The sequence below is a fragment of the Numida meleagris genome, chromosome 9 (genome assembly GCF_002078875.1).
Source record: "Numida meleagris isolate 19003 breed g44 Domestic line chromosome 9, NumMel1.0, whole genome shotgun sequence".
Lineage (NCBI taxonomy): Eukaryota > Metazoa > Chordata > Aves > Galliformes > Numididae > Numida > Numida meleagris.
The window spans coordinates 11063352-11076661 of record NC_034417.1 but is presented as its reverse complement, the minus strand read 5'-3'; the positions used below and the strand labels follow the sequence as shown (position 1 = coordinate 11076661).

At 38.6% G+C, this 13310-nt stretch overlaps 1 protein-coding gene across 13 annotated transcripts in view; it reads right to left on the bottom strand.

The window, feature by feature from the left end:
• ADAMTSL3 (ADAMTS like 3) overlaps nucleotides 1-13310 on the bottom strand; it is a 215349-nt gene that overhangs the window by 176499 nt on the left and 25540 nt on the right. For 7 of the 13 annotated variants that reach the window (XM_021407714.1, XM_021407717.1, XM_021407711.1 and 4 more), the window contains one exon: nucleotides 12388-12479. In XM_021407714.1, coding sequence (XP_021263389.1) covers nucleotides 12388-12462 — 75 coding nt within the window. In that variant the 5' untranslated portion in view covers nucleotides 12463-12479. Of the gene's footprint in view, nucleotides 1-12387; nucleotides 12483-13310 lie in introns of all 13 variants that reach the window. The other 6 variants (XR_002441939.1, XM_021407716.1, XM_021407721.1 and 3 more) reach the window with 1 other exon arrangement.

Below are 13310 nucleotides of genomic sequence, written 5' to 3'. Positions count from 1 at the left end.
AAGTTGAAGCTTGCAACATTGTACACCACCACCTAAAAAGGGGAAATACACTTTTAGAGGTTTTAAGTGCTCTTTATAAAATAATATTCTAGGGTGTTGTTTTTTTTTCCTGCAGACAAAGGCATTTATTATTTGATAGGTACTAGCTATGGCCCACTTTTGATTTAGTGTGGAGATGCAGGTGTAATTCCTCATGATAATAAAGATGTCTAACTGTTGAATCTTTTGATCTCAGATGCTGAAAATATCACCTAGAGTTTTATATCTTCACACAAAGACAGATCAATGGAACAGGGCCTATCCCATGTCGCTTAAGGAACCATATGATTGTAAGACTTAGTAAGATGTTTCGGTAGCACAGAATGATTCCACAAAATTTGGAATGGTCTGATACCGAGTGGGGAAGAATTAGCAGGTGCGAGGATGTTGTACCAGGAAACTCCCGTCAGGAGGCTAGATAGACTTGATGACATGGGAAGCTTAGGTTGCCAACATTCTACAGAGTAGATAACCCTGTAATTCCAGGTAAACGAGTTGAGTTCTGAAGAGGGAGGAGAGAGGCCAGTCCATTACTGAAAGATAATCTAATTGAACGTTGCCTGTTTTATGTAGGTGATTACTGTCAAGACGAAGGGTTAGTGCCATTTATTCCTTGCTGCCAGCCTCTCTTCTCTTCTTCGCCCCCTTTCTTCACAGACCCACATGGAGCTAAGAAAGCTCAGCAGCGCAAATCCCACAAAGGATTAGTTTCATGCAACCAAGTATGTTTTCCCCACATTTATACAGTTACTTTTAAGAGCTCTTCACAGTTTCTTTATTCTCACAGTAAGGTTTCTCTTCAATCAAGGCAATGCTAAGTAGTAACAGTGGATCCTAAAGGCTAGCTTCAACTATTCTGATCCAGACATGCACATTTACTAGTAATATTTGTGTAATTCACTCATGTTTTGTGCAAGAGGAATCTCTTACTTCACACATTAAATTTTATTCGTAGCTGCAGTCTACATTCAAAATAAGACTGGGTTATTACAGAGGCAAAATCTTATAAAAATTGAAAACTCCCTTTGAAACACATGCTTTCCAGTAAAAGCAGCTAGCAAAATGCAAAACATGGTCAACATTCCAACACCGTGATGTCAATTTTTGTATGCACAGGCAAAATGCCGCATGCACAAATCAGCTCTCTATCATATCTTTCTTATTTATAATGTGCTTGTGTTTCCCTTTGTGTTCATTAGCAGAACTGCACCATGCAGTGGAAAGTGCAACACCTTAACAGGTTCAAAGGAATCTTCTGAATATAATAAATCTGGTGAAATGCCACACTGATTTTCAAAAAAGTGGATTTCCATGTTCTGCATCAATTCTTCTTGAAAAATAGTGTGTTTGCTCTAAGGAATAGTTTTCATGTTTCCCTCTGCAGGATTTCAGAGAAATTCCTGCCAGTAGGGATGGTTTGGAACCCCTAATAAAATGCTCTTCAATGACACAATAAAAACCTGACACATACATACACACACACAAAAAAAAGAAATCACCTCAAATTGTGCAAGGTTTATAAGCAAGAGGAAAATCATCTTTTTGATTCTCTTCTTTTTTCCAAAGGGACAAATGCAGCCAATTTTCAAGAAGACTAACAGCTGCAGACACAGCTTTAAATGCCATCTGCCCTTCACAGTCACATGTAGAGGCAAAATGATTCACACCACACCACAGGAAGTATGATAACCAACTCATGAGCACTAATGAAATACAGCCCCATTTTTCTTCCTATGGGCTGGTCTTATTCAGGAAAACTCCCACTGATCTCTCAGGCAAAGTGCCTACAGCCTTCACTGGCACTGTTACTCAAATGCAGAATGTCACACTGTTCAGCTGGAAAGCCTTGTACAAACTTCACAAATTAAGGTCTCAGTTGTGGCACGGTAACCTAATGAAGTCCACAGGGCTCCCCAGGCTGGATTTCATTCCAGGACTGAGGTTTTAGGCAAGTCCTCATACTACACCACTGAATAAATCAATGTGAATTTTTGGCAGACAAGGAATGATGGGACACTCCTATAGTAAAGTTGAAGACAACAAGGTCCTTCCTTCAGTGTCCTCATGGGAGGCTTAATGTTTGAAATTATAAAGAAGTCTACAATTCCTACATTCTTCCCATTTCTAAATAGTACTTTCTATGTGACGTGATAGATAGTTCACAGAGGTCTAAATTCAGCAAGAAAAATAAGCAATTATAAACAAATACATCATTGGTGTTTGCTAAGGACATAATTCAAGGAAGTTCAAAAGATCAGAACAAGGCCCACATGTTCTGTTATCCCAGCTAAGGCCCTTCTCAAGATGGTTATCTACAGGAAGAAGCTTTCTCCAAGAAAAGCTTAGCATTCCCAGTACATCTTTGTTGCCTTTGCAGAAACCATGGAAGCTCTTTTTTAAAAAATGGAAATTCAGCTCATACATAAAAATTAAAAATATACAGAAATTTTCCCTTTCAAAGTAACACTACTATCTATGACTAGGTAAAGGTTTAAAAGGTTGCAAGTTAGGAACAGGTGATGCTAACAGGATGCTTGAAAGGCCCATGAGACTAGCAACATTAAGTAAAATGTATTTCCCTACTGATCTAATTGCTTACTAATTTTCAAATCTATTCCCACTGGATAAGTAATGGCATTTTAAGCCTAGTTCCTGGCATTAAAAATACATTTATAGTTTCCTCTTAGCAGAAGATAAACAGCTGCATGGTAAAGAGCCATACATTAAGATGGCATTCTGTAGGCTTTTGTATGGTTTTAACCAACCTATTGTGTTCCAAGTTTAACTGAAAGAGGTAGGAAGGGGAAATGAGAAATACATTTGGGTGCACAATTTCACACTGGGGTGAAGGCAAGTGCTCACTCATTCAGAGAAAACGTCTGGAATATTTGTGTCTTATGGAAGGACTTATCACATAATGAAAGTGGAATTTAAGCCAAGCCTTATTTAGTAAAATATCAGAAGACATTGCTTGATTTATCTTGCTTAAGAAAATGCTAGTGTTTGTTTAAAAATAAAACTACTCCAGCCATCAATTAAGATGATGTAAATTTAAGTTAGGGAATTTTTAAAGGAAAATTTTGAAGATGTGCAAGAAACAATAACATTTTGTAACAAAAAAAAAAGAACAAAAAAATTATACCAGGCAGATGCAGAAGATCAGAACATAACTACTTTCTTTTTTGTCAGGGCTATACCTTCAGATAGGCATGAAGTTTAGAGAACATATTTCTTTAGTTTCTAAATGATGAATCACAAGTGACAACAGTAGTAGGTTCTAGCTTCCAACTCAGTGACCCTCAAGCATAACCCCAAGGAACATCAAGATGGTATGAGAACAGCTGAACTGGTTTGGACTAAGGACCCACACTAGACCATCAGCTTCCAACAGACACTGTAAGTGGATACCCAGAGAAAGGCACATACAGAGCAAGTACATCAATTATTTTGCTGGAGTACTTTCCTGGACTTGTGTACCTCTTTTTCAGCCTGATATGATTTGTCTATTCTGTAATACTGAGTGGATCTTCCAAGTGCTTGTCCTGTCTTCCTCTGAATTCCTGCATCCTTCTACTTAAGAAAACCCCTGGCAAGCAGTATCAAAGACCATTACATAGAGGACAATCTCTCTCCGTTGTTTTGAACGCAGTTCCCAGTAATTTCCAGTTATGGCACCCAGTTGTTACGCTGGAAGAAACAAGTTACCAGCTGACCCCTGCTGAAATTTTCAACCCCATTCATAAAAGGATCAGAACTGTGCTTAAGTGTGGGCACACCAAGAATTAACGCAGTTTGCATCTTCCCTTCATAGTGTTTCCTAATGCTGAATTTACATTTTTGAGTACTGACAAGCTCTGAGCTAGCAGTTCCAGGAAGAGACATACCTGGAAATCACTGTTCTGGATGAAAAGTAATGGTTGTCACAGAAAGCACCTTACATTCATACAAATAGAACTATATAATCAGGTGCACAAAAACAGAGTCCATTCAAACAGTCTTACCAGTTAGTGGTGTTAGTCAAATCCCCACATACCATGCAGCACAACTCTTCAGAGATGGATGTATTCCCTCTTCAGCTTTCTAACAAAAGTGTTGATGAGATCAGCTGAGAAAAATCAGTAATTTGCTGGATGTACTGGCAGTTTCCAACCAGAACATCATTTAGTAAGCAGGCAATACTCAAGACACTACTACAATACTGTTTTTTCCAGCCAACATTCATGTTAGTCAACAAGGGAGCAGTTTAAAACTATTTGGAGACTCAAGAAAACAAAACACCAAATGAATAATGAGACTTTGAAAACATCTAATGAAAGGAGACTCTCAAGAGAGGAAGCCAAACCATATCTTAGCATATTTTATTTGTTATGTATCCACAGAGAGCAGTGAGCTTGTTTAGCCTTTTGCTTCCACACCACTACTACACCAGCAAGAGATTGCAGTAGCTGGGACAAAAGGACAGCTCCCATTGGAAGAGATGTATCTGAATGCATCAGAACCATGACTTGCATTACCCTTTCTTATTTCTCCATGCCATTTGATAGCCTGGTGCAGCCACACATACAAGCAAGGAATGGCAACAGAACAAAAGCAAGGGATGATTTTTTTGGCGCTAGCTCATTTCTTTTTGAATCAGTAAGCTGGGTTCTGCAGCCTTCCGAAGGGTGCAGAGCAGGAAACAGAGCCTGCAAGAAAAGCAGACACCTTCTCCTGGCATTCTGTGGCAGTGCAAGTGTGCCCATGTCACCTTCATTCTCAGACACTGAAAGGCAGCAGATCAGGCACTGAAAGCTCTGTTCTCTGTTCAGAGGAAGAATCTCCTCAGTTTCTTCTGCATAAATGCATTATAAATGATACTCTGTTCTGCTTGCATGCACTGACAAGAGACTGTATCCTATAAATTTTAAGCAGCTTAGATTTTTGGCAAAGAACCTGATGACAGAAAAAACATTACATAAATACAGAAATACATGTTTCCACATATAAACAAATGCTCCACTTATTTAATGCTATGAAACAACATCATTAGCCAGTTGGGACCTCCCACCATGACACAAATGACAACAGTTAACATACAACAACAATCTAGTAATTGCAGTCAGAAATGCATTTTTAATATTGTTTCACAATTTATTTGAGCTGACTACATTCACTGTGTTTCTAGTGGATCCAGAAGCATGACAAACTGACAATTCTTGGAAACCACATTTCTCAAAACAGACTGAGAATACTGTTTTCATTCCCTCTCCATAATGATGTTAAATCTAATAAATATAAAATTAGAAACAGAAATAACATTGATCCTAAACAATTTGTGCAATATGCTGTCTGGAAGGGACGTATTAAGCCAAAATTTCAGGAACTATATTTCGTTTATCAACACTTGATGCTTCTACTTGTACCTCTCAAATTTTAATCAAGTAACTATGCATCCAGGTACTAGAATTCACACACCAGGATCCTATTCTCTCAAAAAAAGTTTTGAGGGTGAAAGTCTTGGTTTAATCATTGAAACATGAAGACAGATGGTTAGCCAGGCTTTTGGAAGTGCCTGAGGCATTTAAGTGCCTGGTTCTGATCATTCTAATGGAAATTTACCCTGTAACTTGTTTTGAAAATCCAGTTAAGCACCTACCAATACAGCTAAGCACTTAACAATATTTGTGTTTAACTTACAAAGGCACAAAGCTTACTGAAAGTCATCAAAATAAAGGCTCCACATCACACAGACCCTTCTGAAACAACTAGCCTATTTGCAACAAATTTAACATGCTTGCGTAGTTGACAGTCATCAAAAAGTTTGCAGAACCATGCTTGCTCCTAGAAGATGGAGTGAGGCAGTTTTGAAAATATATCCCTTAAATCCAAGAGCACTTGACGGCCAACAAATCTTCATTTAATATCAAGAGAAGTTCTCTTCTTACAGGAAGGAAAGTTCTTTACAAACTTGTTTTCAAAACCGAAAGGAATTCTTAATCAGTGACAGAGCAAGTCCAGTGGACATATCAGAACCGCAGTGCAACACAGCTCCCATGTGGGTCTTGTCCATGAGAGTAAGCCTTCCTTTTCTAAGATACATGTACAAATTTGACAGTTTCTTCAAGAGATCCAGGGAAGAGCATTCCAGATGTACCAGAGCAGAAGTTGGAAAGTACATCTGTAATTAAGAGAATGCTGAAAAGTTCAAGTCTATAAACATTTGCTGTTCCATTCTAAAACGAGGGAAACCAGATTCTTATTCCAAAACTTACAAGAAAGTTGAAAATGGATTTCAAAATAAAAAGCCATGCAGACAAATAAATACTGAGCTTAAAGACTGTTGAACCTTCAAAAGGAAGTTTATCTGATATTGATCTGCACACAGAAGTCATGCTAGGGCCAAATTTAGACTGATTAAAGCCTGAGCTTTCCTTCTGCCAGCTGTTTGCTTCTCTTTTCCCACTTCTAGCTGGGCAACTCTGTTGTCTCTCCAGAGCTGCCATGGCTATATCCAGTGTCCTTTCCAGAATGTTGTTCTCAATAGTAAACTACATTTCAAAAACAAAACAACAACAAAAAAAAACCACACCCACCCTTTCACCATACACAAATGGTTTTGCAGAGATCCTTCTTTATAAGAATTACACTGAGATCATTGAAGCATAGCAGCGTTGGACTGTACATGGCCACAAGACTCTAATTAGCATAAGTTATAAAGCATCTTAGCAGTCAAGTGCAATATTTGTATATTATGATACAACACACTAACATACTCATTCCTAGGGATTTATCACATAGCCTTACAACACAAACAATGATAGAAGCCCAACTATGAATCTGCTCCCACTATCACCATAATTAATATACTTACTAGCCACATTATATTTGGTGTTTTCTAAAATCCTAGCTCAGGGATTTTAAGAAAAAAGTTTCAAGACTCTGAAGGCTGGAATGAATGCAGATAAAGACTAACATGTAGATCTTATAGGTTCTAGAAGCAAATAAAAAAACTCCCATTTTAAAAAACATTTTCTTTTGAAGCCAAACTCATTATTTTGGATGGTCAAACCATGATTTCTGAACAACTGGCAAAAAAAAAATCTTTAATACCAGTACAATCCACCATGCACATTTTCAGTGCTGTAAAGGCAGGAACAGAATTTGGTGTGCTGAAAAACTGCTCTGTCAGTGCTGTTTATGCTTCAGTTTGGTAAGGAATAAAAAGGATCCAGATGCACTAGGCAGACCTGAATGAGTAATTATCAGTGACTAAGTTTTCAAGTATCTGCTAAAACCAGAGATCATCCTAGAGCTGAGCTATTCCTTCACTTCTTAACTACTTTTCTAAGGAAAATCCTAAATTGCGGGCCATTGTGAAACATTGTTCTTACACGAAGCTTCTCTAAAAGTATTCAACTTTTGGAACTAGCAAACTGGAGCTTAAATAGAACTGACCTGAGAATCTCAAATCAGTCTCAAGTCAATACCTCATCAGAAATCATCATCAGCACGCAATGATACTCGTGTCTGAAGATGCAGATACAGAATTCTACCTCTGTCTGGACATGGAAACAAAGCCACCTTTGTCTTATTGGAATTAATGATTTTGGGCTATACCTTAGCTGAAAAACCAAAGAGTGATTTCCTCAAACTGTATCACTGTAAGCATCATTCACATTCACTATGATTAAAAAAAAAAAATAGTTACCAAAAATGAAAATAAAGAAATAAAAATAACCCTTTCACTGATATCATCTGGAATTCTGGTCATCTCCCATAGCTGTTTAAGCTGTTAATGAGAATATATTTTTAAAAGTAAGTATTCAAACATACTTTGTGACTCAAGTCACAAGACAGAATCATCATCATTGTTTGCCAATGGAATTCTTTTGGATTGTAAGTAGGGGGTAATTGCAGTTCAGACTCTATGACCACTGCTTGAGCAATCATTATTAGTCACAAATTCAAAATGAGTTAAGGAACTTTTGTGAGCTTTCTGAAAACAGTCACTGAGTTACACACTTGTCAATAGAAATATTTTAAATCAGAATACTACAGAGTCTCAGAAGTGTTATTTGTCTGCAGTACATGTATTGCAACCTTCAAACAAAGAATAAAACCACAGACCTATTGAGGTTGATGGCAAAACTCCAAATGTGTGCAGAATTGCATCCTACCTACAAAAAAAAAAAAAAAAGAACAAAAAAGGAAATTCCTTCAAATTTAACTCTGGATTTCCAAATTGCATCCTGATATTTTTTATATTAAAGTTACTCAAGATTTAAAAATACTTTATATTGTATGGCATGTAAATCAATCTGTTTTCTGATGCTGACATGCAATACATTCAGTGATTGTTAAACAATATTCCAAAGTTTTTCTACAAAGATGATCTCCAAGTCCACTATGTCATATAATGGACATCAGATTTTTGGTCTCAGAAAACTCAGCAAATGACTTTAAGGTTACATTGGTAGTTTTTGGCAGATTGGCTATTTCAGAATCATTTTGAATAAGATAAGCATGTATATCTTACATCCAGAACGTCGCAGATAGTCAGAAAAAAAATGTAACGCAAGCAGGAATCACAGAAACATAAATCCTGGGTGCATCCAACATTTTATTGAATGTGACCTATGAACCTTCCCCCTTCAGAAAAATCCAGAACTAATTCTTCATAAATATCCAGGCACAGTTTTTTTGCTAGTATTCCCTCCTCAGACCTTAGCAATCCCATGGCTTTCATAGATGGGATGGACCAACTTGCAGAGGGTTTAACTAGCACTCTAGGAACTCAAGGAAACACCACCGTATTCCAAATTAGAAAATAGCATGAGAGAACAAATTCAAAATGAGCCCACATGCAAAATCCTTGATGATACGTATCTTGTCCATACAATTCTGCTAGCAATCATTTCTTGCTGACATTAATTCATTAGTAAGAATATCGTACATACATCCTTGCATATACTTCATAACGTAAAACAGCATCTAACTGAATGGTGTAATAAAATGTCACCATGAGATTGAGAAGGGGATAGGTAAAAGGCTAAACATCCTGCCTTTTCAATTACCCATTGTTGATCCCAGGAAGCAGTGAAACTGCTTCTGATAATTTCTTTACAATACTAGGCTAAGTGTTATTAGGAATATTGATAACCATATATTAAAAAAAAAAGTTGACTCACCCAACTGGTGATGAGAGACTCTGCGTATAGAACACTCCTTCTCAGGAAGCAGCCTTCATCCAGGAGACATTCTCCCTTTGGAGGCTAGCCCTTAAATGAGCCCAGGAAGGGGTGGATCCTGGGTCTGGTCACAAATGGATTGCTTGCACCTGTGCCTCCTGGGCCAGCCACCCCCTTCACCAGGTGCTAAATCATCAGTTCAGGCCATGACACAGCAGTTCCCCTACACCAGTGTGCAGCCATATCTTCTCAAAACAACTTAACTTAAACAACAATCTTGGACTTAAATACTTTGTTTATTGTCTACTATTGATAGCTCACTGGCTATCATGAGAAAAGTAAGTAGCTCTTACACCAGATTTAATAAACACACAAGAGCAGTTAAACCCCAGGGCAAGGATATAGTTTGCTAATGCTTGCAAATACACATAATCTGTGGAATACAGCAACTGCCTTGGATGGATTCATCATTTAAATCTTTAGAAGTGGTGAATTGTTCCATGTTGCTGGTACTGCTGCCTTATTATTTTAAGATGAACACAAACATCATTTTCTCAGGTCACTATTGGCCTTAAGCTAGTGCAGTTCCACTCATTTCACTTTTACTGGCAAGGCCGGGAAAAGGAAGCCCTGTGTCTGCAGAAGATCACAGCCAAGGCTAGCTCAGAAGTGATCTCTGCCTGAGTCAACTTTATGCCACTGCTCTTGCTCTCAGAACAGTTTTAACAAACTATCAGCTCAGCAGTGCTCAAGAGTAAACTGTTCACTGGTTGTCCTATGAAATCTGACTAATCTGCTGGTATAGCCACTAATCCACCCCTAACAAAAAGGTTTTGTCGTGAACTTGAGACGCTGCGTATCCATAAGTTCTGAGGTCAGTCTGGAGCCCAGCTAAACACTGGGCTACGCATGTTACCACATTACTGAAGAATCAGAACGGATCCTACAACCAAAGTTCACTTCCACTTCTTCTCAGTAATAGCTACCTCTTTTTCACAACTTCTCATGTTAAAGTTTTCTTTGCATTACATTCATACCACATTTCCACCACATTCTTTTTAAGGGGTTATTATTTTATTCTGTACCTGCCTCAAGCAGGATGAAATTAATCAATTGCACATAAGTGACATGACACAGACTTGTGACCTTGCCCAGCATCCAATTGTTTCTAATTGATTAGCTCCAGACATAAGCACTTTAATAGCCAAAAACAATACAAGTGAAAGCTATGGTACAATATTAGGGTAGAAAAACTGTGTGTGGTCCATATAGTATGGCCCCAAGCAACCAATTAAAGAATTAATGGTTATTGAATACCAAAAATTTTATGTTTAAATAATACGAAATATCTTTAATGTGACTAAAATTGAGATAAAACAACCCAAACATAGGAGCAATCTTCTGCAAGATTGGAGTTAAATGGCTCAAATATGCCAAATCCCTTAGAATAATTAACAGGACAATCAAGACAAAAAATACTTGACCTGGATTGAAATATTCATAAAATTACTCACAATGGTCTATTGATTATTACAATGTGTTTGGGTAGTTTTTTTTTATAAGGAGACAAGTGAAGCTATGCCAAACCATTTGTGGAAAGGAAGAAACTATGCTACTACTGGTTCCAGTACTGCAATAAGAAAAATATGAAAGAAAAAATATGAAAGAAATGTATTATAAAAGAAAAACTGATCTCCTCAAAACCAAAAGGCCCAAACATAAAGCTGACATTTCCTTTCCCTGGATTTCTATTCTCATCTTACACGGAACTGTTAAGTGAACTTCACATACTACTTCGTTTTATAGGGCTGGTTATTACAATATCATTCAACTTCTTGCACACAAAAATACAAACAGAACAAGCATAGAAAAGCAGTAAATTTTTTGCATTTACATGAGAAGTGAGCAAAAAACAATGCATTGCATGCACTATTTTACTGTACAGTTATTAAAGAACCCAACAGCTTTTCCTGTAATAACAAGTCCTTTACTCAGGTAAACTGGTTTACTTTCAAGGCTAGCTGTATTGCTCCTGGGGCAACCATATCACAGTACAGGAGGTGCTCATCAACAAGTAACTGCCAAACAACTCACTGCACACACTGCACTAGTGCTGCAAGTGAGTAGCACAGCTTGGTCCTGCTACATCATAGCTCAGAGCCCGTCACACATGGATCACAGCTTACTGAGCTGACCAGTACTACCTCCTCATTTCTTCACATTCCTTTTGAATTTCCTTTTGCCTGCTGTATCAGCTTATGATTCAAAATTATTTGGGATGTGTGTTTAAACAGTGACCAGCACACTACACTCCAGTTTGAGCCCTCCATTTCTCAGTATTGCGATAGTACAAACAGTAAACAATGATAAAATAGCATCACTGATTTTCAACATAACCAAGACTTAACTTGCAAAAACTACCACGATATTTCAAAAAAACTGATACTATTTATTTCAAAAATATTCTCCAGGTTATTTGTCATTTTCTAAGTATTTCTTGATTCTGGAGGATGCAAGATCAAATAATCCTTGAAATGTTCTGTACTGTGGGAACTATCGCTATAGGGGATGACAGACTAACAACATCTCTGCCGCATGCCAGCACACCGTATTTCTTGAAATACTCACTTCTTGGAACTGATTAGGCTCGTATGTCAGGCAATAGATCAGTTGGCAGCTACAGCTTTCCTCCATGGTTCCTGTATTCACTGCACACTTGAAGGAAAGACCTTTTTGGACCTCCCTCCTCCCAAGATACTCACTGACTTCCAAGTGCTTTACATGTTTCTTCTACACAGGTATTTATATAACCCTTGTCACTTACAGTATCTTAACATTTATCAGGTGCTAAATCTCCTGTGAGCAAAGGGCAGCTGTGTTGCCTTGAGAGACCCCAGGCATTACACATCTGGCAAGATCTCCCTTTGGTCCCCACATAGTTGAGTCAGGTACAATATTACTGCTAAAGGGAGAAAATATGAATTTCCCATATGGCTGCCTCTACAGTTAACTGCAGTGACAGGAGAACCTTGATCCCATATAGACCTGGGATCCCAATAGAACTGGGAACATTCCATTTACAACACAGGTACTTCAGCAGTGTTGTTTAAACAACTTTATCTGAAAGTCTGTGGCAAGATCACCTGAAAAATACCAAGAACAGCAACAAGTCATCACCTACCTGGAGATGAGCGTAGATAGCAATAGCAAGCCAGATGACCTCCCAGAAGAGCCCTGCACCTTTAGGACTGGCCATCCTCGTGCCTTGGAGCTCTGCTGAGAGAGATTGTTTCAAATTACAAACAAAACCGAGCGGACTGCGCCAGGATTTCAATGACTAAAGCAAACTAGGCAAAGGGATGGAACCAGCCTTTGGAAGAAACGCAATACAAACACCAGCGTTTGTGCTGGCCAGCAAAGCAGACTAGCAGCGCATGCCATGAGCACAGCCTGCAGGGTGATGTAGTTCCGATTAGGAACAGAAGCAGGGTGGGGACGAGGGAAGGTTTGGGGAAGCAGGCAACAGGGGGCGAGTTTGATCGGCTCCTGCATGCAAGTCAATTTATCAAATCAGCCCCTCCCGTCTGGACCTCTCACTTTCACCCATTCAGAGCCGAGAGCCCAACCCTGGGGCCTCAGCAGTCGTTTGCACTGCCTTGAAAAGTTCTGATCACAACAGCCCAGAGACAGAGAAAAAAATCCACTAGTTTAAAGACCCTCACCACTTGCAGGGCCAACACTTAACTGCCAGGCACTTCTACTAAAAACTTCAATTTAAAACTTCTAACAGGAAAAAAAAAGCATGCAATAATGCTGATAATTCTTAGTGCTTCTTCTTGCCTCAGCCTATTCATTACCACCGTTACAAAACAGCGCAAGTTCCACGCATCCCTAACACATGCACTCAGACAGCCCTCCCTCCCTTCACCTTCCACCCCTATTTTTATGAGAACCCACAGTGAATGCAGATCTTTCCTTCAAAACCAAAATCACAGACGTGTCCTTTCTAAAATATCAGACGTCCCAAAAGATAAGCAGCTAACCAAACAGCTCCTGCACCTGTCGGAGAGGAGAGGAGAGGAGAGGAGAGGAGAGGAGAGGAGA